The sequence below is a fragment of the Meles meles genome, chromosome 13 (assembly GCF_922984935.1).
Source record: "Meles meles chromosome 13, mMelMel3.1 paternal haplotype, whole genome shotgun sequence".
Classification (NCBI taxonomy): domain Eukaryota; kingdom Metazoa; phylum Chordata; class Mammalia; order Carnivora; family Mustelidae; genus Meles; species Meles meles.
The window spans coordinates 23,691,915-23,717,331 of record NC_060078.1 but is presented as its reverse complement, the minus strand read 5'-3'; the positions used below and the strand labels follow the sequence as shown (position 1 = coordinate 23,717,331).

Genomic DNA, 25,417 nt, shown 5'->3' with positions numbered 1-25,417 from the left:
GATGCATTCACATGGTTCAAAAACCATATGTGAAATACATTGTAAAAAGGCTTCCTTAACCTTTGTTGCACACACGCTCAGTTCCCACACCCTTCCCTACAAAAAAATTTTCCCCAGTGTTGTTGAGAAATAATTGACATATGTCACTGTGTAAGTTTAAGGCACACAGCATGATTTATCGTGAGATGGTGGCTGCAATGGCTTTAGCTAATATACATCTCATATAGATACAATAAAAAGAAAAGAAAGGAAAGAAGATAGAGGGGAAAAATTTTCCTTGTGATGAGAACTCTTAGGATTTACTCTTAAAAACTTTCTTTTATACCACACAGTGGTGCTAACTGTAGTCATCATGTTCATTACATCCCTCGAACTTATCTTGTAACTGGAAATCTGTAACTTGACCACCTTCCACCTCTGGTAAACACAAGTCTGATCTTTTCTATAGGTTCGGTGTTTTGTTTGTTTTGTTTTGTTTTGTTTTAAATTCTATATGTATGATTATACGGTATTTGTCTTTCTTGGTCTGACATTTCATTTTGCATAATGCCTTCAAGTCCATCCATGTTGTCACAAATGGTAGGAATTTTTTGGTTTTTATGGATGAATATCATTCCATTATTATAAATATACAACTTCTTTATTTACTCATTCATCAATAGACACTTAGGTTGTTCCCATATCTTGACTATCTTAAATAATGCCAAAATGAAGATGCAGATATCTTTTTGAGTTAGTGTTGTTGTTCCCTTTGGCTATATTCCCAGAAGCGGGATTGCCAGGTCATATGGTTGTTCTATTTTTAATTTTTTGAGGAAACTGCATACTGTTTTCCACAGTGATTGTACCAGTTTACAATCCCACCAACAATGCACAAGGCTTCCTTCTTGTTCACATTCATGCCAGCATTAGTCATCTCTTGTTTTTTGATGATGGCCATTCTAACAGTCATGGGGTGGTATTTCACTGTGGTTTGAATGTGCATTTCCATAACGACTAGTGATATTTTCATAAACCTGTTAGCCTTCTGAATATCTTCTGTGGAGAAATATCTATTCAAGTCTTTTGCCTGTTTTTAAATTGGGTTATTTATTTTTGTTCTATTGAGTTGTAGGTGTTATTTGTATATTTTAGATACCTATGGAAAGTTTTTATTAGTTTTTTTCTGTATTTTCTTAGTATTCTTTGTATATATAACACAACTCTCACGTTTGTCTTTCATACACAAAAGCACACAATTCTACACCTTGTCTTACTCAATAACAGTATACAATTCCCCATATCATGCCCAGAAAACGTCCTCACTCTTTTATTTTTATAGCTGCATAGTATTCCATGTTAGGGATGAGTTAATCCCTACTGATAAGCTTTTAATTTCAGAGTAGTTTGAGCTTGACAGAAAAGTTTCAGTAATATCACAGAGAGTTCCCATATACCCCAGACAGTTTCCCATATTGCTAACATTGCTGTGGTACATTTGACACAACTAATGAACAAATATTGATACTTTATTATTGTCTAAGTTCATATTTTCTTTGGATTTCTTTATTTTTTAGTTTTTATTGAAGTCTTTTTTTCTGTCTTAAGATCCCATCCAGGATACCACATTACATTCAGTCATTATGTCTCCTTAGACTCTACGGTTTCTTGGACTTGCCCGGGATTTGATAGCTTCGACAGTTTTGAGAGGTACGAGTTGGAAATATTGTAGTAAGTCCTTCAATTTGGGTTTGTCTAAATTTTTCTCATGATTAGACAGGGGTTAAGGATTTGGGGGAGAAAGATGACTGTGCCATTCTTATCACATTATATCAGGGGCATATGATATTTGACATGGCTCTTCATTAATGATGTCAGCCTTAGTCATCTGGTTGAAACAGTATTTATTTGGCTTCTCTGCTGTAGAGTTCCAGTTTTTCCCACTTCCCACGCTGTCCTCTTTGGAAGGAAGTCACTGTATAGCTCATATTGAAAGGGTGAAGAATTGTGCTTTATCTTCTGGAAGGTGAATTATCTACATAAATTATTAGGAATTCTGTATTAGGAATTTGTATTTTACCCAATTGATTATTTATATAAATCATTAATTTGTATCAGTATGGATTTGTGAATGTTAATTTTATACTTTGGACTATAGTTCAATATACTATTTATTTTGTTCAAATTGTTCCAACTTGGGACACTGGAATCTTTTCAGTTGTCTTCTCTATTCCATTGACATACCACCAGCATTTTGATTTTTTGAGCTCTTACTCTTAGTCACTACAATATGCCCCAGGCTCATCTTCTATGTTCCCTGCTCCAGGTCTACAAACAGCCATTTCTCTAAGGAGCCCTGGTTTCTTTTATTGGAGAATTAAATTATAAAGCAAGACCTGGTTCCTGGGTTTGCTCATTAATACTGGATGTCATTGCTTCTAGGCCCTCTCCATGGACAGAACTAAGAAGCATATATGTGTAGGGCACCTGGGTGGCTCAGTGGGTTAGAGCCTCTGCCTTTGGCTCAGGTCATGATCCCAGCGTCCTGGGATCGAGCCCCGCATCGGGCTCTCTGCTCAATGGAGAGCCTGCTTCCCTTCCTCTATCTCTCTGCCTGTCTCTCTGCCTACTTGTGATCTCTGTCTGTCAAATAAATAAAATATTTAAAAAAAAAAGAAAAAAAAAAAAAAAAAAAAAGAAGCATATATGTGTAAACCTGACATACAACTATACATCTGTATCTACATTATGTTAAACATGAGTCATGCTAATGTCTCCAGGTGATATTTCTAAGTTTATGCTTTTACAAACATTACTGCAACTGATGACTTTACATACACGTGTGTAAGTGGATATATAGGATAAATTCCCAAATGTAGAATTGCTGGGTCAAAGGGGACAGTATATTTGTAAATTTGATAGATAGCTGCTAACCTAAACTTCATGGGGGGGATTTATAGATATATACTTCCTTTAGTAATATAAGATAGTACCTATTTTCTCATAGCTTTGATGGCTCAAAATGCTACCAAAATTTTACAATTTTGTCAATCTGATATATGACAAATGACATTTCTGTGTAGTTTTAATTAGGATTTTCCTTATTATCTTTAATATTAAATTTTTCATTTGTTTAAGAATCACTTGTTTTGGGGTACCTGGGTGGCTCGGTCAGTTAAGCTTCAGACTCTTAGTTTCAGGTCAGGTTATGATTTCACAATCCAGCCCGGTGTCAGGCTCTGCACTCAGTGGGGAGTCTGCTTCTGATTGTTTCTCCGTCTCCCTGTGCCTCTCCCCCTCTCCCCCGATTTCGGTGTGTGTGTACGCGCGAGTGCGTGCGCGTGCGTGCGCTCTCTCCCTCTCTCTAAAATAAATCCAATCTTTAAAAAAAAAACACAAACTCTTGTGTTTATTTAGTCATATCCTTGGCTTGTTCTTCTACTCCATTATTGGTCTTTTTCTTCTTGCTTCTGCATGCTCTTTTTATATTATTGAACTTAATAGTTTGCTTAATAAAATTATTCTTACTTATTCTTCTTTTAATTTTTCTTTTGGTATTTTTTCTTTGTAGATTTTTACTTTTATATATCAACTTTAATTATCTTTGTCTTTATGTCTTTGGAATTTTGAGGCATATTTATAAAGGTCTTCCCCAACCAAGGTTGTAAGAAATTAATTCATATTTTCCTACAACATTTTTATAGTTCCAATTATTTTATATTTAAGTAAAAATGTGACCCACTTGAAATATATTTTGGTTTATGGACAGAACGAGGGTTGGATTCAATTTTATTTTTTTTTCTAGATGGACACAATATTATTTATTGAATAATACATATTTTCATCATAGACTTGAGATATCATTCTATCAAATACTGAATTCCAATGCTTGGGTCTATTTCTACACTTTCCATTGTGTTCTTTGGTCTGTTTGGTCATTAACCACTGTGTTCGAATATTTGAGATTTTATAACACTACTATTACTACTTCTACTGCTAATAACAAGATATGTTATGGTTTATTACAGTTTTTAAAGACAATTTGTATTTGCTTACTTTCCATATTTTTTTAGAATCATCTTGCCTAGTAAGTCACCCCAAAAACATCAACAACAAAAAACTGTTGGTATTTTTATTGAAATACTAATATTATATATTAATTTAGAGAAATTGAGCTTCTTTATGATTGGAGTGTTTCCAAGAATGTTGTAAGGTTTTTCCAAATGTAGAAAACTTCCTTGTGACCTTTAAAAGTTCTGAAGTTTTTTAATATAGGACTTGTATATTTCTTTTTAAAGTTGATTCTTAAATAGTTTTTTGTTAGTGTATATATATTTTGTTTTCATTAAATCCCTTTCTTTTTCTACATATATATTTTTAAAATTATTATGATTTCCTCAATTTTTACTTAATATTCTAGAAAAAGAATAAGAAATTTCAAGCATCCCATCTATGATATCCCATCATATTTAGTAGTCCTGTTTCCTGAGCTTCCCCTAGAGTGAAAATTGCTCAATCTTTTCCTATTTTTGATAACTTTGCCAGATTGGGAGGTACCAGTCGGATAGTTTGTACAATGTTCCTCAGTTTGGGTTTGTCTAACGTTTTCCTCTTGGTTGACATGAGTTATGACTTTTGATAGCTTTGCCTATTTTTAATAGGATTATTTGTTTTCTTATTGTTTTGAGAGCTCTTTATATGTTACAGAGACAAGTCTTTTGTCAAATATGTGATTTACAGATATTTTTTCCCTATCTGTAGCTTGTCCATTCTTTTAACAGTGACTTTTCATAAAACAAAAGTATTATAATTTTATGAAGTCTAATTTATCGTTTTTTCCCTATATGCATCATGTTCTGGGGGTCGTGTCTAAGAACTTCTTATAAAACCCCAGGTCATGAAGATTTTCTCCCAATTTTCTTCTAAAAAATTTATAGCTTTACATTCTAACTTTATGCCTATAATCCATTTAGAGCTAACTGTAGCAAATAAAATGCTTAGGCTGAGCTATATATTTTTTCAATATAGATAGAAATCGTTCCAACATTTGTTGAAAAGACTATACTGTTCTGTTGAATTGCTTTTACATATTTATAAAAAAAAACAACAGATGACCACTTTTGCATCAGTGTATTTCTGAATTCTGTCTTCTGTTTCATTGAGCTATGCTTTTATCCCTTCACTAATTCAACATTGACTTTATTATTGTAAATTTATAGTAATGCTTAAAATTGGGTATATGCTTTTTTGGAGCTTTATCCTTATTTTTGAAGTTGTTTTAGCCATTCTAATTCCTTAGCGTTTCCATATAAATTTAAAAATCAGCTTGGGTATGTATAGAGAAAAATCCTGCCAGAATTTAGATTGACATTGCATTAAATCTACAGATCAATTTGGGAAAAACTGACATCTTTAGCATGTGGAAACTTCTAATCCAATAACACAGTAAGTTTTTTTGTTTATTTAGGTTTTCTTTCATTTATCATCATTTTGTAGTTTTTAGTATGTAGATCTTGTACATTTTTATTAGATTTATGCTTATTTTTTATTTTTTGAGCTATTGTAAATAATGCTATTATTAAAATTCTGGTGTACAGTATATATTGCTAGTGCATTGAAATACAATTGACTTTTGTGTTTTATCTTATTCTTGCAATCTTACTAGTTCTAGGATTTTTTAAAATTCTGTTTAATTTTTTATATAGACAATCCTTTCATCTGAGAACAAAGACTTTTATTTTCTCCTTCTCTATTTCTTTTTTTTCTTTTTCTTACTCTATTGCACTTATTGCTAAGACTTTCTTTCAGTTCTGTGTTGAATAGGAGTGGTGAGAGTAGACATTCTTGCCTTGACTCTGATCTTACAGGACAAGAATCTGGTCTTTCACCACTAAGTGTAACAACTGGTTTAGGTTTGTTGTAGATTTCTTTTATGACGTTGAAGAATATTGCTTCTTTTCTCAGTTTTCTAACTCTTTTCTAAAATTATGAATGGATGTTGTATTTAGTCAAATGCTTTCTCTGCATCTATTTATTTGATCATGTGGCTTTTCTTCTTTAGAATATTTACATTGATGAGATTTTCAAATATTGAACCAGCATTGATTTCTGGGATAAACCCCAAGTGGTCATGTGTACTATTCTTTTTATAGGTTGCTTGATTCATTTTGATAATGTTTTGTTAAAAATTTTTTTGTTTGTGTTCATAAACGATGTTGGTCTGTAGTTTCTCCTTCTCCTCCTTTTGCTGTTGTTGCTGTTCTCTTTCTCCTCTCCCTCCCTCTCCTTTTTCTCCTCCTCCACCTTCTTCTTCTCTCTCTCTCTCTCTGTCTCTCTCTTTCACACTGTCTGTCAGGTTTTGGTATGAAGATAATTCTCGCCCCATAAAATGAGTTAGGAAGAATTCTTTCTTCTACTATTTCTGGAAGAGATTATGTATAAAAATTGGTGGCATTTCTTCATTAAATGTTTGAAAGAATTTTCCAGTGAAAATATCTAGACCTGGAGATCTTTTCCTAGAGGTTAAATAAGTCAATCACTTAAATAGTTATAAGACTATCATGTTATCTATTTCATCTTGCGCAAGATTTGCTGGTTTGTGGTTTTGGAGGATTTGGTTCATTTCCTTTTTGTTTCCTAATTTATGTACATAAGTAGTTTTTTCCTAATATTCTGTTAATGTATACAGAGTCTATAGTGATATCCTCTTTTTTATCCCTGATAATGACAATCTGTGCCTTGTATCTTTTTTCTTCCTTAGTTAAGTTTTGCTTCACGTTTATCAGTCTTATTGATATTTTCAAATATCCAGATTTTGGTTACATTGATTTTGTCTATTGGGTTTTTTTTTTCAATTTATTGATTTCTATTCTTTAGTATATCTTTCTTTCCTGCTTGATTTCTGCTTATTTTTAAAAATTGGCTTCTTAAGGCTTAAGTTTAGATTATTAATTTTAGATTTTTTTCTAATATAAGTATTTAATGATATAAGCTTCCCTCTTATCATTAACTCAGCTGTACCACATAAATTTTCATGTTCTATTTTTACTTACAAATCTTGTCTAGTATCTGTTTAGATACAGGAGACCCACATACTACTTAGAATTGTATTGTTTAATATGTGTTTGAAAATTTCTGCTATTAATTTCTTGTTCAATTCCTTTGTGATCAGACAACACATTTGTATGATTTCAATTATTTTAAATTTAAGATTGTTGTGTGACCCAGAATATGGTCCACCTTGATGAATATTCCATGTGCATTTGAAAACAATGCCTATTCTGTTTTCGGGTGGACTGTTCTGTAAATGTCAAATAGACCCAATTGGTGGATGGTGTTTTTCTTTTGGTTTCGTCTGTCTCTAGTCCAATCAGCCTCCTGAATTTATAAATTTATGCCTTTTGCCAACTTTGGGAAATTTTCAGTCATTATTTCTTCAAATGTTTGTTTAGCACATACTCTTTCTGCTGTCTTTCTGAGACTCTAACAATATGTATATTAGAACTTTATTTGTCTCACAGGTCCCTGCGATTTTGTTCATTTGTTTGCCAATCTTTTTTTCTCTGTATTATTCAGATTGGATAATTGCTAACACTCTATGTTCAAGTTCACTGATTTTTTTCCTTTGTCTCTTCTCCATTTTGCTATTATTTCTATCTAATGAGATTTTAATTTCAGTTATTGTATAATTTTGTTCCAAAATTTCCATTGATTTCTTCTTTATACCTTCCATTTTGTTTTTTTCCTGATTCTTTTTAACATTTATTTCAAGGATGTTCACGGTTGTTCATTTAAGCACTTTTGTAATACTTGTTTCAGTCTTTAACATATAATCTCAATATCTATTTCATCTTATAGTTGGCATCTATTTATTATTCTTTTCCATGCAAGTTGAGAGTTACATGGTTCCTTGTTTGCCAAGTAATTTTGGCAATGGTATTGAAAGATTACTGTTTAGAGACATGTAATACTCAAAAGATTCTATAAATATTTGTACATTTCCTCATTAGGGAAAAAAACAACCAAAGTCTGTCTGATCAGTTAATATCATACAATTTGTTTCATTATCAAGTTTAATTATTTTTTTCTTCTATTGGTACAATTATTTATCTTTTGGCTTTTTAAAGATTTTATTTATTTATTTGAGAGAGAGAGAGAGAGAAAGAAAGAGAGCATGAGCAGACGAGAGGAACAAGCAGACTCCCCACTGAGCAGGCAGCCTGACACAGGGCCTGATCCTAGGAGGCTGGGATCATGACTTGAACTGAAGGCAGATGCTTAACCTACTGAGGTTAATAAGACCTCCCATGCAGGAGTTGCTCTGAGGTTCAATAATGCATGTTAGAGATTAGAACCAAACTAATGCCTAGCACACAGAGTTGGCAATATATTAGTGACAGATTTCTTTTCTTCCTTCCAAGAAGCAATTGTATTTATTCTGAAAAAAAAAAAAAAAAAATTATCAACTGAAAAGTGCTCTAAGGAAGAATTTCCAAATTTCCTACGGTAACTCATTCCAAAGTTATATAAGAAGAAAAGCGACAAAATCTAAGTGTATGTGAGTAATGTCTATTTAATGGGGTTTAGATATCGACTTAAGGACCTCCTCTCATTAATCATTTATGAGATATCCCAGTAATACTTGCAGGTAAGATGAAATGAAAATAATTCAAACAATGAAAAAATACCTAAATAAATGTGAACTACATGACATTTTGGGGACATATGGCATTTGATAAGATTTTAAAATGAAGTTAACATATCTTTGGCAAGTTAATTAAGAGAACTTTAGCCTATTAAATATTGTTTGAAATTACACAAGTTAAGGAGGGTATGAACTATATATCTTTGCTCTACCCAGAAAAAAAACCTATAATTTTCACTGAAGGAATTACAAGCAAATTAGGAACTTTTGCTTAAGAATATTAATTTAGATAGTGGACTAAATTTTCTTTAAAAAAAAAAGAAAAAATAATGTACTTACTTCTAAGATTATGAAGTAACATGTCTAGCAAAGTCATAAATTTTGAATATTGAATAACAGAAAATTTCATTCCTCTAGCCCACAAAAATCCAGATACATAATAATCTAGTAGAATGGCTTCCTTTAGACAGGTGTGAAGGTTTTTGAAATTCAAAAACTTTTTCAATTTTCTGTAACAGAAAGAAAATCCAGACATTAAAATCAGATTAATGCACAGTTCCTTTTCTAAGTTTTGAAAACACAAATATTTTTCTTGAATGAAAATTCTATAATGCCCTAAATCAAAAAATATTCATAGTTATATCAAAATCCTAAGTCCACAATGACATTCAAAAGGAAAACAGAGAGAGGGAAGAGGAAGAAGAGATAAAGAGAGCAAGAGTCAGCACTCTTGTTGGTCTTCTTCTTCCATTTGGTCTCTTCTTGTAATTCTCCTTCTCACCTTCCTCCTCTTCTTCCTTCTTCTGTCTTCGAAGTACAGCAACTCATTTTGTCTATGCTATAATTTTCTATTAACCTTCAAATTTTTTTTCCAAATCATTTCCTTTTCATTTTTTATACTTTTCTCAATACCGTCTTCTAGGTTCCTTAGTGTTTTCAGCATTATTAATTGCCCCTTGGGCTGTTTACAGAGCTCTCTCTTTTCTACTCTGCCTTTTTACATGCTTTATTACCTTTTATTTCTTGTTATCTCTTGAGTTTTTATATCTCTATTTTATACTCTTGTGGTTGCTTCATAAGTTGTTTTTTTTAATTCATGATAAACGTTTGACAGTATTTATTTTTTTTTTTTTGCTCATGGCTATATTCATTTGGTTGTATTTTCTTTCTTGCCAGTTTTTTTCTCCCTATTCTTTGATTACTTTTTTTTCTTAAAATGGTTTTGTATGCATATTCCTTTGTTTTTTTTACTCAGACTTGGCCATGTGACAAGCTATTTTCTGTACAGAATAAGTTTGTGTCATTTATTCTAGTTTTTTACTCTTTTTTCAATTAGTGGGAGAAAGGAAAAAAAGGTATGTCATTACCATCACATAAACAATCTATTTCTTGTAAATATGGGAATTATCTGTTCTAAGCCTGTATATCCTTCTCTTGCTATTGCAAACAAGTGTTCTTGAAATAGCACTTCAGGGTTTTCTTCTCACCTAGGAGAATAATTACGTTTTTTAACTCACTCTAAGATCTTCAACTATGTGTATCTTTCTCATTCTTTCTCTTCCACTTCTGCTTGAACTATAATGCTTCTGGCAGTCATTCTCTATTTTGTGGTTTGGACATATAGCATTCTCCTTGTTTGGATAAAGAAGTTATTGGTATTTCCTTGTTGATTGTATATGATTTCTGAAGGACTGTGTGTGGGTGTGTGACAACTTTATACTGCCATTTTCAAAAAAGGAAGTCCTTATTATTCATAATTCATAATATTATTCATAATATTGATATAGGTTCTATAATAGGTTCTATAATCAGAATAAATACAGCAGGATGAAACAAGTTTGGGAAAAAATTAAGCTGATGTTGTATTTAACCTCTAACATCCATCTCATCTACAGTGGTGTCAAGGTAGACCTCAACCGCAAAAGTGAGTTCTGATTCCTCTAAAACAATTAAGATAATCTCCCCCTCTTTCCATAATGCAATATAATGGTATTAAATATATGGTATTCTCTATAGTAACTATTGGACTATGGTGGGCACTCTCCTAAATTGTTCTAATTCCTAAGGATGAGGTTTATTTTATTCTGTGGAACAAAAATACAAGAGTAAATAGGTATGTTTGATTGCTACTGGCAGCCATCTTATAGTCATAAGAAAAATCAATTCTAAAATTATAAATTTCTTGATGATACTATGAAGGACTTGAGTCAATCAATTCTGGAGTCAAATATCTCTGAACATTTTATTCCCAACAGTTAGTCTTCCTTCTAACTGTACATTTCTTTTTTTTTTTTTTCCATTTTATTTATTATAACTGTACATTTCATCTGCCATCTCCATGCTGTTCCTTAAAAAAAATTAGATATTTCACTTAAATAACTGATGTGCTCTTTGCTTTTAATTTTCATTTTTTCAGTGTCTGATATATGTAAATGAAGCCAACTATTTGTCTAAGAGTATTTTATTTTTATTTATTTTTTTAAAAAACTTTTTTTTTAAGATTTTATTTATTCATTTGACAGAGAGAGATCACAACTAGATGGAGAGGCAGGCAGAGAGAGAGAGAGAGAGTGAGAGAGGGAAGCAGGTTCCCTGCTGAGCAGAGAGCCTGATGCGGGACTCCATCCCAGGACTCTGAGATCATGACCTGAGCCGAAGGCAGCAGCTTAACCCACTGAGCCACCCAGGCGCCCTGTCTAAGAGTATTTTAGTGAAACTTCTTTGACCACCTCTATCTTTGCTCTCCCCCATCCCCCCTCCACCACCTTCCCTAGTACCATTTGAATCTTAACCTTCAACTTGAATTGCAGGGCTGAATATTCACCATTTCTATTCTCTGCTCACATATTTCACCCCAAAGGAGGTTATGCAGGGAAGCATCTGGAGCAAGATGCTGCTGCAATTTGAATGCAAAGGTTCCATGCATTTTACTGGCAAATCTTTAAGTTTTTCGTCTGGGGATAAGGGAAGATGAGACGTGGGAGAGGAGAGATGGCTATAGCTGTGGCATTAGAGACTACGGGGAAAGAGAAAGATGCTTAACTTGGATTTAGGAAGTTTTACTGTAGTGGTAGGTGATGTAACTATCTACTTCGTCTCATCAAGAAGCTCAGGAAAGGTATTACATTATTCCTACATGCTCTTGAAATTGGAGTGCATCTTATTTTTTAAATATGATGACATTCAGAAATAAGCCTTAAGGCAAGAGCTGAACAGCTCATGGAAGCCCAGTTATGGAAGGTTATTAAAAGATCTCTCAGGGTTATTTCTGTGTTTAGTTATTTTCAATTTAGTCCTTAACATTTTTTCACAAAGGATTTGGGTGTATCTGTAGAAAATCAGGGTTACATTAAAAGCATGAATGTTTGATAATAGGAGATCAGAGAAATGTACTCAGAGGTTTAACTTTACTTGAAGTGTAATCTAGAAATATGTTTTAATGATACTATAATGTTTCATTTGGTTGGCTGCTTTCATGAAACAGTTTTTAATTTTAAAATGTAGGGAAATGTGATTTCCTATAATTTATTTAAATAGGTTTATAGCTTTGTAGACTGCATGATTTTGGTATACTTCTGTTACTTGGTGACAGGGTACCTAAATTATATTTCCGTCATTTTGAAAAGTATATAATCCCCATCTATAATAATGCTATTTTAAATGGGAAATGAATGATTGATTGCAAATATTTCAGGATTACTATTACAAAAATCTTATAAATAACCTCAAAAAAGGGGGTGCCTGGATGGCTCAGTGGGTTAAAGCCTCTGCCTTTGCCTCAGGTCATGATCCCAGAGCCCTGGGATTGAGCCCTGCATCGGGCTCTCTGCTCAGCAGGGAGCAGGGAGCCTGCTTCCTCTTCTTTGTCTGCCTGCCTCTCTGCCTACTTGTGATCTCTGTCAAATAAATAAATAAAATCTTTAAAAAAAAAAAGAACCTCCCCTTCATAACCCTCTGGTTGTTTTTCAGAGTCCATAGTCTCTCATGGTTCATCTCCCCTTCCAGGGGGATGGGGGGGGGGTGGGAGGTTGAGGAAGCAGGTGGTGGGTAATAGGGAGGGCACGTACTGCATGGAGCACTGGGTGTGATGCCAAAACAATGAACACTGTTATGCTGTAAATAAACAAATAAAAATAAATATTAAAAAAAAAAAAAGAACCTCAAAAAAATTACTCTGCAAAGAAATAGCTCCTGATATAACACTGTCATTTATCCAAAATTGATATCCAAAATCTGAGAATACTTCAGGTGAATTCTATTAATGAAACAGTCTAAAAGGTCAACCCATGTTGAACCTGGTTGTTTTTATACAGTTAACTTCTGTATCACCCTCTGTGTTATTTCCTTTATTCTAGACATCACTGTTTAAAGATTAAAAATACTTTTAGAATTTAAGTATTTGGCAACAAAGAGAGACATTAAGTGGGGAAAAAAAGATCGTCACACAAGGTATGGCACATAGTACAACTTAAGATGTGGTAAGAAAAAAACAAGTATAAAAAATTTGTTTCCGTTATCTTTTATTTAATATTAATTACATTTAATATAACATCTTTGATATTTAATACAAATAAATTGTAAACTCTACGAAATATCTGTCATATTATTTTGCCTAGTATGAAATACCTATTTTTTGCACTTTAATGATCAATATTTGGAATTATCTAGAAATGGAAAATATTTAATTAAAGCATAAATAATCAGTGATACTAATAAAAAAATTTTGCTAATCAATTCTGATACTAAAATTCAGAATTTCCAATGGCCATTCATTTTTATAAAAATGTTAAAATTACCATGATACACTTGTTTAAAAATCTGTGAAATTTTTAATTGACTTAATACTTACAAAGATATAGATGGTAAGCAATATGGCCAAATCACAGATACCAGGATTTCTAGCAAGATTTGCAGGCCCTGAAACTGAAGACCATCCTGGGAAAAGGCCTGTCAATGTCATTTGCCTGCTCTTAATATGTCTTCCCTTCTCAGATTTCTCTTCCAGCCAGTACATCTGTCATATTTCCTTCTTAGTAGTAAATCACCTCTATTCCACAATATTTGAAAGATTTGCAAATGATAGCTACTGACAGAGTCATTTTCTATTTGTCCATTATGGTCCACAATACCTTCCTAACATCCAGATGACTGGCCTGCAGAAGAGACATTACAGTCCAGAATATCACATCATGTGTAAAGTGGGCTCTCTACACATTATAGTGAATCAGTCTTCATATTATTAGAGCAAGATAACTTTTAAGATGACTGATTACTCAAAACACATTTTAGGAACTTGTGTATTAGATATATCTGACTAGAGTTCTACGTAAATGATGTGCTATAGAAATCAATGGTCTTGAGAATGAGATGTACATGTATTAGAATTATTCCCATAAATTCAGTTATATTCATATTTTTAGGCAAAAACATGAAGTGAGAGTGTTTAGTATAGCTTCATATCCAATAAAAATCACAGATGGATGGATAATATTCAGAATTTCCAAAGTATTAAAATGTATTAATTCTTAATATTATAGAAAAAACAACTTATTCTTGTCATGATGAGACAGAAGACCTAAAGGTTACTGTGCATAATTGACAGTTTTACTAATGAAAGAGAAAAGAAGTAGAAGACAGCATACGTTAAAGACTGCTTTTAACAATAAATCCCTATTCTCTGTTAACATTTGAATGTTGGTCTGAAATGCATTTCTCGCATAAAGACGACAGCTGAGCAGTGAATAAAGTCAGTTGTTTGAGAATTTTGGTGTTCCAGACTCTGGAAATTATATATATTTGGAGATATATCTATATCTGTATCTATATTTGCATGATATAATAACAATTCCTTAGAAAAAAGTTTAAAATATGTAATAGGATATTGTGATCATTCATAGATGCAGAATTAGAACTGTTTTATATTTGGTTGTAATACTGAAGTGCTTACTGTTGAACTCCATCTATGTCCTCTGCCAGCATTTCAGTGATTTGAGCAGCTGAAAGAAACTCTGGAGACAGAATCTTTTCGTGTTCCTGGAATTCAGCATCTCTCTACCAAAACAAAAACAAAACAAAAGGAATGAGTTATTTCAATAATATTATTAACCCAATAATATAAAAATGTGCTTACTGTTTCTAGTTGCAATCAGAAGTAAAAGTGAAACACAACAGTCTTCCAGATAATCATTTTTCTCTTCATTTTTAAGTAATGGTACCTCTCAAAAGTTGAATGTCTAGTTAAACTGTCTTTTATGCATATTTAACCCACTGAGCCACCCAGGCGCCCCTATGCATATTTAAGACTGGGTGATGGCTTTCAATTAACAAACTCGTTTTTTGGTATTTATTTTTTTCATCATGATAACGTACTCTTTAGTCCCACTTCCCCCTCCTCCCCTTCAGTAACCATCAGTTTATTCTCTGTAGTTAAGAGTCTGTCCTTTAGTTTGTCTCTTTTTTGACCTTGTTCATTTGTTTTGTTTCCTAAATTACACATACAAGTGAAATCATATGGTATTTGTCTTTCTCTACTTTATTTCACTTAGCATTACATTCTCTAGCTCTATCCATGTTGTCATGAATGGCAAGATTTTATTCTTTTTTATGGTTGAATAATGTGTATATATTATGTATAGTTTATTATATAATATTAAATATAATAAATTATTATTAATAATTATAATTATTAATTATATATTCTATTAAATCAATTATTATATATTATATATTATATTCTATATCCCACATATTCTTATTATATATTATATAATATTATATATACAGGATTTAAGGATATTAAGGATTTTTGCATCTTTATTCATGAGAGATATTGGTCTGTAGTTCTCTTTTTTGTGGTGTCTTTATCTGGTTTGGGTATTGAGGTGGTACTGTCTTCATAGAAGGAATTTGGGAGTTTTCCTTCCTCTTGTATTTTTTTGGTATAGTCTGAGAAGAATAGGTATTAACATTTCTTTAAATGTTTGGTAGAATTTGCCAGTGAAGCCATCTGGTCCCAGGCTTTTGTTTTTTGGGCATTTTTGGTTACTGAGTAAATTTCATTGCTAGTAACTGGTTTGCTCAAATTTTCTCTCTCTGTCTCTCTCTCTCTCGCTCTTTTTTTTATTGCTTTATTTTGGTAGATTACATGTCTCTAGGAAATCCAACAAGCAGACATCCACCCAGCAGTAACCAGTCTGCCACGTGTCTCACTGAAATATCCACTATGTCTCATTCAAGGACGCAACATCTACCCGGCAGTGACCAGCATGCCGTGCCCTACAAGCTGAAAACCCAGTGCAACTGGGAGTATAGCAGGATCACTTCTTTATTCTAAGAGTTTTGGTCCTCAACAGGATTGGCCACCAATCCTCAATGCAATACCAACATCATATCATTACAATGAGACATCCACCCAGCAATGAGAAAGAAAGGAAGACTTAGAAGTCTGCGTTCTATTCTAGGGAAAATGTGTGGTGGATCAAACGTGCTGCTTATGGGAAGAACTTCCCAGAGAGTCACCAATAGGCTGATCATCCCCAAATGTGTCTTGGTTTCTCCCAGTGACAGTCTTAAATCGCTGGGGGGGCTTGGAGGACTTGGATGATCAATCTTATGTGTGTGTTCCCAGTAAGCCACAAATAAATGATCATGCAGAAGATTTCCTCTGTAGGGACTGCTACATAAGAAATAACTCCTGACACTTCCCTGGGTTCTTAGTCACCTAAAAACACTTTCTGATGGGAAGGAACAAGTGTCCCTTTTCTTCGGAGCTGAGTAATTCGGTCTCTTATGCTAGCTAATAGCCTTAAGAAAAACTGTCCAAGAACTGAACCAGAGAGTCTTACAATTAAAGTGAGAGTAAAGTTTTGGAGCCAACTAAAGCTATCCAGAGCACAGGGAATGAACAGGGAGTGAGAATAGGGAATGAGAATAGGTCCCATATCAATTCTCCTAGTTTTCCTTTTCCCCAGAAAATAGACCAGTTACACAGAAGTACACAGAGACAGAAATTACAGAAGCATTAGGCCAATGCTATTTCACAGAGGAGGAACTTAGCAATCCCCCAAAGTCAAATTGTGCTTAATTTTGGGGTACCATTGTTCCTCTGAGGGTCACTTCATAATTACCAAGATGATGCAGGCAACCCAAGTCCGAGGACCCAGAGTGGGTCCCACAGGATCAGCCAAGTGGGTGCTTGCTTCATGCAGGATGGAAATCAAATGCAAGCCAAGGAGATGAGAGCAGATACAGTAAAAGCATCTAAAGACTCAGAAAGGAAAAGGAGCATGAGCCTCATCTTTGCTTGGGTATCTGGAGTTTTTAATGGAGGACTGTGGTCTTGTTGTATGCGTCCTCTTAGGCATCCAGGAACTGATCGAAAAAGAATGAGTCAATTACAAACTTTAAAAAATACCTACATATTCCTCATTGAGCATGGGGCTCAAGAAGAGGCAAAGACAAGTAAAAAAACTTGTTAGCCTCAGTCACTTAACATCTAGTGGAAGGAACAAACCAAGGGTGATTTTAAAATGAGAAAATAAAATAATGAGTCATAATAAAAGGACAAGAATAGACACAGGACAAAGAAAGCCTATAGAGAGGAGGTCCAGAAATGCACTTGGTAAGACCGGACAAGAATGACAAAATGAATCAGCAACAGAACACGTGTGGACTGGTTCTGTAAATATCAAATAATTCACACAATGGTGCCTTGGGTACAAGTCAGGGACTAGTTGGACCTAAGTGGGAAGTGGGCTTTGGGAACATGTTGTGGGAGATATGAAATTTAATACTTGAATAAATATTTACTGAGTGATTACAAAATGCAACATATTGCACAAGAGATCACAAATATTTTAGATCCTTGGCTGGTCAAAGAATGACAAGCTGAAGAGTTTGTTCTTAATAATACAGACAGTAAGGAACCCATGAAGTTTTTTAGCAGTGAAATGACAAGACACATTTGTCCTTTAAGGAAGGGCAATTTGTAGGGGAATGAAGGAAGGAAAGGAGCAGAGAAAGGACACAGAGGAAAGTTCAATGAAAATGTCTTTGAAACTGGTCAGGAATGAGGCATGGGATTGCACTGGATTCCTAGCAGTGTAGATGAAAAGAAAGGGGTGAATGCAACATTATCTGGGGGACTATAAGTGGTAAGAATAAATAGTATGTGTATCTGAAATAGATGACTGAAAAAAGAGAAAGGTGGAAATTCTCAGGCCCTCCAGAAGCTGAGTCCTTTTGTTCAGAGTACAGTCTGTAAAAACCATATGTGGCACTCTTGTTACACCAATAAAAATAAAAGCATTGGAAGATGATGCCCGTTTTAAGAGGGCGACATGACAAGTTTGATTTCAGTGGTTGAATTTAAGGTGGAATACGCATATCGAGGAAGAAATGTTTAGAAGGTAATTAGAAATGCTAGACTCAGAAAAATCCAGTTTAAAAATATTGGCTCAAGAGTCACTCCAAGTATGAGAATGGATAAAACTGCCCCCAGAACCAGAGCATGGGGAGAAGAGCTGTGAATAGCGGACGGAAGAGGAGACTGAGAAGCAGAGGTAAAAAGCAGTAGCTCCATAAAAATCAAAAACTGTGAGATTTGGGGGGAGGGTGGGGGTAAATGTTTTCAATTCAATAAATATTTATTTATCCTTCCATGTGAATGGGTTCAAGTGAGTAAGAACAACAAAATGCTTTGCTATAGCTAACAAGATCACATCCGACATTTTCCTTATTTCTTTTCAAGAGTACTAAAATCCCCAAACTAAAACTTATTGGTAATGGCAAACAACTTAATGTTTGTATTTAATATTAGGTTATTGTATTTTTATTTTTAAAAATCTAATTTAGACATAAAATGTGCTACTTTATTAGCTATCTTTTTGTAACCTAGGGTTAGCAAAGTAACTAAACTGGTTATTCAATTAGTTTATAACCTAAACTAGATCATTCAATTGGTTTATAAACTCAATAAGAAAAAAAAAATTTTTAGTACCTAATAGAATATCTTGTACCTAGTAGGCTCTCAGATCTTGTAAATTGAATTGTATGAACTCAGTTTTTAGACAGGATGGTATTTTAGTCAATAACATATGACTACATATTTGTTAAATGTTTGTTATGTTTTTTATTATTAGCTGTAAAGTATAATTATTCCTATACTGTTAACTCCATTAGACTGTAAATTCCTCAGGGACAGTCATTCAATCTTTTACTTCTTTTTACAATTCTGCAGATCCTAGTTATGTCAACATGGGTTGTTAATCGACTGTCTGAATTCATCTCTATCATCTGATGACATTATTAGATGATAGTGAATGATGAATAGTAGGACTTGTATTTGGAGGGCTCAGAGGGTTTGACTACTGATTAATTTTGTGACTTACAGCAAGTCATTTGAATCTAAGTTGAATTCATGGTAAAAAATCATTTTGAAATGTTTTAAAACACGAGATTACTGTCATTATTAACAAAAATATGCATGGAAGGTACACTGTACAGACATTCAGATCAATTTTATTTGATGTGAAAATTTTCTGGATAGAGAAAAATAGGTCACACAAGACTGTATGAAAGGGAATACAATAATCTTAAACCTTTTGTACAATAATAATTCTAGGTAAGATGCCTGATATTAGTGCCTCATTTTTACTAGAACTTGATAGTTTAAGATAATCATCTTGTAAGAGGGTTTGCCTCTGGTCTTTGTTTTGTTTTCTTTTGTCTTAAATTGAATTCCTGAACCTATTTTAAACTAGTGCTCTTTCTTGTTTGTTTATATACTGCCTTGCACTTGAAAGGATATAAGGTGGTAAAAGTTTTTAATCTTTCAATACATATATCCTGACTTATAAAAATTAAAGATACAAAATTCATGAATAGGCTAATAAAAATGTGATATGTAATTTGGTTTTCTCTGTAAAATTCCATCTCTGACTAGGAAAATATGTAAGCTAAACTTCACTGTAACTCATTTTATTCCACCACCTGGTAATTTTAGCAATTATTCCAGAAGCAATAAAATTGTAAGCCTAATATTATATGCCAGATAATCTTTTCTCTATATTTCTTCTCTTATTCACCTAAAGTTTCCACATTGTATGTCTTCATTCTAGAATTTAAGCTTTTGAGATATCTTTCTATCCATCACTGGTAGTATCACAAAAGATTCTTAATAAATGTTCATTAAAAAAAAGATAACATAGTTCATCAAAGATGACTAAGAGGGGTTTCATAGTCATAAAGAATATAGACTAGCCTACAATTTCTATACTTAGAAAGTCTCTTCAAGCATGAAAATAAATGAACTAAGGAGCAACACTGTGTTGAGCCATGTCAGAGCCTGAGGCAAAAGGAAAGATCAGTACTACTGATTCTGTCTTTACTTAAAATTTTGATCCATTATGAGCTTTTTGTATTAACTTTTAATTAAAAAAAAGTGCCTTTGACTGAAGTTAAGTATCTTGACTACTGAATTTCTGGCATCTCTTAAATTTTATGCCCAAGGAAACTGCTCTACTTGCCTCACTACAGTCCAGGCCATGTTAAGGAGCCAATTTAAGAATAAGAAAGATATTTAAAAAAAAAAACAGATTAAAGAACTAGTTCTTTAAAGTGATGAATAAAATAGGCAAAAATATTTGGCAAACATGATTAAATGAAAAATAAACATATGACACATTCTATAGACTTACATTTGAAAATTACAAGACAATGTGTAAGTCATCAAATTTGAACAGGGGTAAGAAAGAGAATGGAACTGACCACATAAACTAAACTGTAAGTCTACTTTTTTAAAAAGTCACCACGCCCAGATAGTTGTACACTTGAAGTTCTACCTAACAATGAAGAACACATAAATTCTGTTAGACTAATAATTACAGACTGTAGACAATTCATTTTTAAGAAGCTGGCAGAGTCTACACACAAAAACCTAAACAAGCACAAAATGGAAATTATAAATCAAAATCATTCATGAATTCAGATGTAAAAATTTTAATTAAAATATTGTCTTAGAAAGTTGAATCCAACAGTCTACTAGGAAAAATAAGCTATCATTATGACCAAATAAGATTAAATTCATAAATTCAAGGATGGATCATCATTACCAAGATACGTTTTGTGTCAAATTAAATGATAAAAAATGATATAATAATGAAATATTAAGTGGGCACTTGCTAGAATTCAGGAGCAAAACTCTTAGTAAAATATGAATAGAAAAAATAGCTTAAACACAAAAAAGATTATTTGTCAAAACATCAGAGTGAATGGTAAAAAACTGAAGTCATTCTCATGAAACCAGAGACTAAAAAGGGATTCTGGCTGGTAACATTATTGTAATTTAACACTCTGTAGAAATTCTAACTAATATAATGAGAAAACTAAACACGTGGCTTAAATATTAAAAATGAAGAAATAAAGAAATCTTTATTTGAAGTTTACATGGTTGTATACCTAAGACACCTGACATTGTACTAACATGGTTTCAGTTAATAAGAAATTTGATAAGATGGCAACATAACACAAATATATAAAGGCTGATTGCTTTTCTCTATATTAGAAACTAAATAGAAATGGAAATGGCAGAAATTTGATTAAACTATACTTGGTTATAAATATAAGAAGAAAGATATAGGACCTATAGAAATTATAAACTTTATCAAAAGTTTAATAAAAAACTTAATAAAGGAGATTTATTGGAAACCTTCAAAAAAGTTAAATCCTTCCTACATTATAAATGTAACATGATGGCAATTTTAAATCTCAACTGTATCATTCTAGACCTTTATAAACTAATTTTTAAAAATTCTTATGGAAAAATAGATAAATTTTTAAAAAGAAAAATAGAGGAACCTTTCCAAATTAGATATTAAAGCTAAATATAAAATAGTACGGCATTGACATAAGAATGGGAAAACTGGTCAGTGGAAAAGAAAAAGATATTCAAAAATATATCTATAATAATATATATAAATTTTCAGAAATTCAAAAATACATACACATGTATACATACGTGTGTGTGTTTGTGTGTGTGAGAATAAATAAATAAATGCTTGGAGTCTCTATTCTGTTTCACTATTCTGCCCATCCTTGTGTTCATTCACATGTATATACATAATGTGATAGTGGTAGTCCATTCTCAATGGAAAGAGAGAGGATGGTTTATTTAGTAAATGAAGCTGGCATAACTGATGGTTCATGTCTAGAAGAAAATAAAATTAGGTACTCATTTCAAATATATCAAATATATCTATCAAAAATTAATTTTAGCCATGTTCAAGGCTAAACCTTAGTAAAACAATACTTTATATATTAGGAAAAGAGTAAAGATTACTTGCATCATCTGAAAGGGAGGATGAAGACAGGAGAAACAGGACTTTAAAAATAAGAAAGGAAACCCAAAGACCACTAATAAAAAGAAGGACAAGCCCAGATGTTTGTCAAATTCTCCACACCCACAGCCACTACTCCCAGAAGTTCTAACCGTTTTATAAATAATACTACTGTATATTAACATTTTGAGGAATATTAGTACTGTCTTCTCAACAGTATTTTAAGTAATAATTTTGGCATCCTTCCCCACGGTCCTACTCAGGTCTTGGGAGATCAACACTGGAAAGAATCTGACCTAAGAAGAACCTTTTAGTATCTAACTGAAAGAGGGGTCTCTGCTATCTTTTCCATCTAACCCCTAAAACATATTGTGGGCACAAATGGGCAGCCAGCAGACCTCATCACTCTAAAGAATGCGGGCTCTACAGATCCACTGGCTTCTCTGTGACCTAGAGGAACCCTGGGGTCATTGGAATGGAAACTGGGTTCTACCATGCAGTGTATCAGCCTGTTCATCTCAGTACAGGCTAAGTGCGTACAGCTCAATGAGTCCAAATTCCCTCTTGATTTCTTCAGTTTGTTACCAACTAAAAGACTGAGCATTTTCTGAATTGCTTGTCATAGGGAATACCTAGCTCCTCCAAGAAGTTAACAAATGTGCCCACCAACAGTGCTAAGATGGCAGACAATCACCTGAGGTCTATAATTAACTCAACTCATCTGACCTATCCAAAAAACAAAAGTGATTTTCTTTCCCCTTGGGGCATGGCACTTCTTTGCATCTTCAAAAAAAGGGGGGGGGGATTTCTTTTTCTTTTATTTTTTTTGACGTGCAGATTCATCAGCCCCAAATTATCAGAAAGGACATATCTATATCTACATGGATAAGTACATACATGCAAGTGTACACTGAAGATTGTGCATTTTCTTTAGGTAAGTTTTTGTATATTTTTAAATAACACGACTTAATTGGGAAATTTTCTCTGCCACTTTCGAAATTGTATTACTTACATTAGGGATCACAAGGGAGTAACTAGCTTAGTAACCAGTTTATCACATTAAAATGTATTTTTAATGTATGCTAATTTCAAAAGGCTCATAGGACAGTCAGTGTGCTAATTTAGCGGTCTGCAGTATTGGGAAGAATCTGGATTGGGAACGACTTGTATATATCTCTGCGGCAAGGCACCAGATTATTGGCTGTGTGTTTCTACATTTAGAAAATAGCTAATACTTAGCTTCTGCACAAAAAATGTTATTTAGACTAAGAAGGGAGTTGAGTATAGCCATGTTAATTACAACATTATTATTCACCTTCAGTCTTAAAAAAAAACTCAAGAAAAAACTTTCTAGAACATGATGGACTCCGTGTGAAGATTTAAACATTTTCTTTTAGCAATATCTGGAATAGCAGATATGTTCTTAATTAAAATCTCAGGATACTAAGCTTATGAGCAATTAAAGTTATCTAAAACCCATTTATTATTGAGAGCTGGTGTTGGGAGGGGCCTAAAGATAAATTTCTTCTTCTTCTTCTTTTTTTTTTTTTTTTCACATACAGGAAACAACTGGAGAAAGTTAACCTTCGTAAAGAGACAAGTGGATGATGAGCAACTAAGCCAAAACCAAAAGGTCGATTTTCCAGGGCCCCTCCTTTGTCCTATCATGTTATCTCCGTATTTAGGAAGTAGTAAAATAATCAGGGAGACACCAAGCCCTGACCTTCAAATATTAATCAATCTACTAACAATGAAGAGTTATTATTCCATGACACCTTTGAGCAATAGAACTATGATCACTGCAAAAGAATTAGCAGCACTTTCCAAACGGGACCGGTCCATATTAGATTCCCAGATCCCGTTTCAATGGCAGAGAATCCGGGAGAAACAGCGTTGTGAGGTCGCGGGGACCTGGAAACGACCAAGGGAGGAATTTCTGCAGTTTCCACTCCAGGGCACCTCTCGCGGCGCTCCGGGGCGGGGTGCGGGGCGCGGCCGGCGGCAAGGCTCTGGGAGCGCAGGCCGCTTCCCGGACCCTGGCACCGCTCGGGTGCACTCGGGTCCATTCCGGTCCGCTCTGGTCCGCTCCCTGCCCGCCGCCACTCGTCGCCGCGCTCCCAATCCGGGAGCCAGGCGCCTCCCTGGGGACGGGCCCCAGCTGCGGGCCGCGTGGGCCTGAGGCGTGAGGTCGAGGGTCGCGGGTGCCGGGAAGGGGCGGCGTACCTCCGAATCGGGTGTGGTTCCCGCCGGGGTCGTCGCCGCGGGGGTCGTCCCCCCGGGAGTAGTCCCCACGGACATCAGGATCTCGCCCGGGAGTTGCGGACCGTCGTCGCCTAGGCAACCGAGGCGGGCCGCAGGCACGAGTCTGGGGAACGAATCCCTCCGCGAAGAGGCTTCCGGGTCGGAACTTGGGCCGCTCAGTGGGAGGGCAGGGGTAGGGCGGGGGCCGCCCCAGGGCTGCTCTGCCGAGAGAGACCCCCTCAGGAGCGCTTTGAATCGTCTGGTAGAGATAGACTTGTTCCTTTTAGTAAGAATGAAAGCAAGAAGGGAAAAAATTTAAATTACAGCAATTTAAATGAGTTAGTATGCGGAGAGGTGTCTAATGCTAGCATAGCAAGTTCTCAATAAATATTAAAGTGAGATATATATTTGGAATTTGATCATTGATTTTGGATATTAAGGAGTTATTGTCATTTTAAGGCGATATTAAGAAAAAAAGAAGGTTGGGGCGCCTGGGTGGCTCAGTCCTTAAGTGTCTGCCTTTGGCTTAGGTCATGCGCCCAGGATCAGGGGATGAAGACCTGAATGGGGCTAGCTGCTCCGGAGGGAAGCTCGCTTCTCCTTCACTCTCCCTGCTTGTGTGTTCTCTCTCTCGCTGGCTCTCTCTGTCAAATAAATAAATAAAATCTTAAAAAAAAAAAAAAAGAAAAGAGAAAAAAAGGAGGCTCCTGTTAGAGATGCATACAGACAGATTTAGGGATAATGAAGTGATACAATGTTTACATTTACTCAAAATAGTGAGGGGAAGGGTTTGGATCATTGAATGGAGTTATGGTAGGTGAATCAAGATTGAGTATATGGAGGGGGCGGGGTCATTACACTACTCTATATTTTAGATATGTTTGAGATTTTCCATAATAAAGCATTTACAAATAATATATCTAGTGGCTTTATTAGTATTCTTCTCTGATGACAACACCCTCTTTGAAAATTCACTTTGATTTACCTGCATGGGGGTTGGTTGCTATGCAGAAAGTTTACTGTAAAAATCAGACATTAGGTAAGTGCTTCGGTTCCCCCGTCTGTAAAAGTAGATGGTAACAGGGCCTTCCTCAAAGCATTGAGGATTTAACATGCTAATACATGAGGGTTTTACATGTGAGGATTTACCATGTTAATATATGAAAATGTTTAGAACAGTGGCTGGCAACTATAAGTGTTAGATGTTATTAGGATTCGT

The 25,417-nt window shown here is 34.2% G+C and overlaps 1 protein-coding gene across 2 annotated transcripts in view; it reads right to left on the bottom strand.

Annotated features, from left to right (window-relative positions):
* The window catches only part of CABCOCO1 (ciliary associated calcium binding coiled-coil 1), a 128,019-nt gene extending 103,711 nt beyond the window's left edge, over window positions 1-24,308 (bottom strand). Inside the window, exons 1-3 of one of the 2 annotated variants that reach the window (XM_046026246.1) lie at window positions 24,181-24,302; window positions 14,571-14,674; window positions 8,963-9,132 (exon numbers count right to left, since the gene is read on the bottom strand). In XM_046026246.1, the coding sequence (XP_045882202.1) occupies window positions 8,963-9,132; window positions 14,571-14,674; window positions 24,181-24,255 (349 nt within the window). In that variant the 5' untranslated portion in view covers window positions 24,256-24,302. Of the gene's footprint in view, window positions 1-8,962; window positions 9,133-14,570; window positions 14,675-24,180 lie in introns of both variants that reach the window. The other variant, XM_046026247.1, reaches the window with a different exon arrangement.
* Between the last annotated feature and the right edge of the window lie 1,109 nt (window positions 24,309-25,417).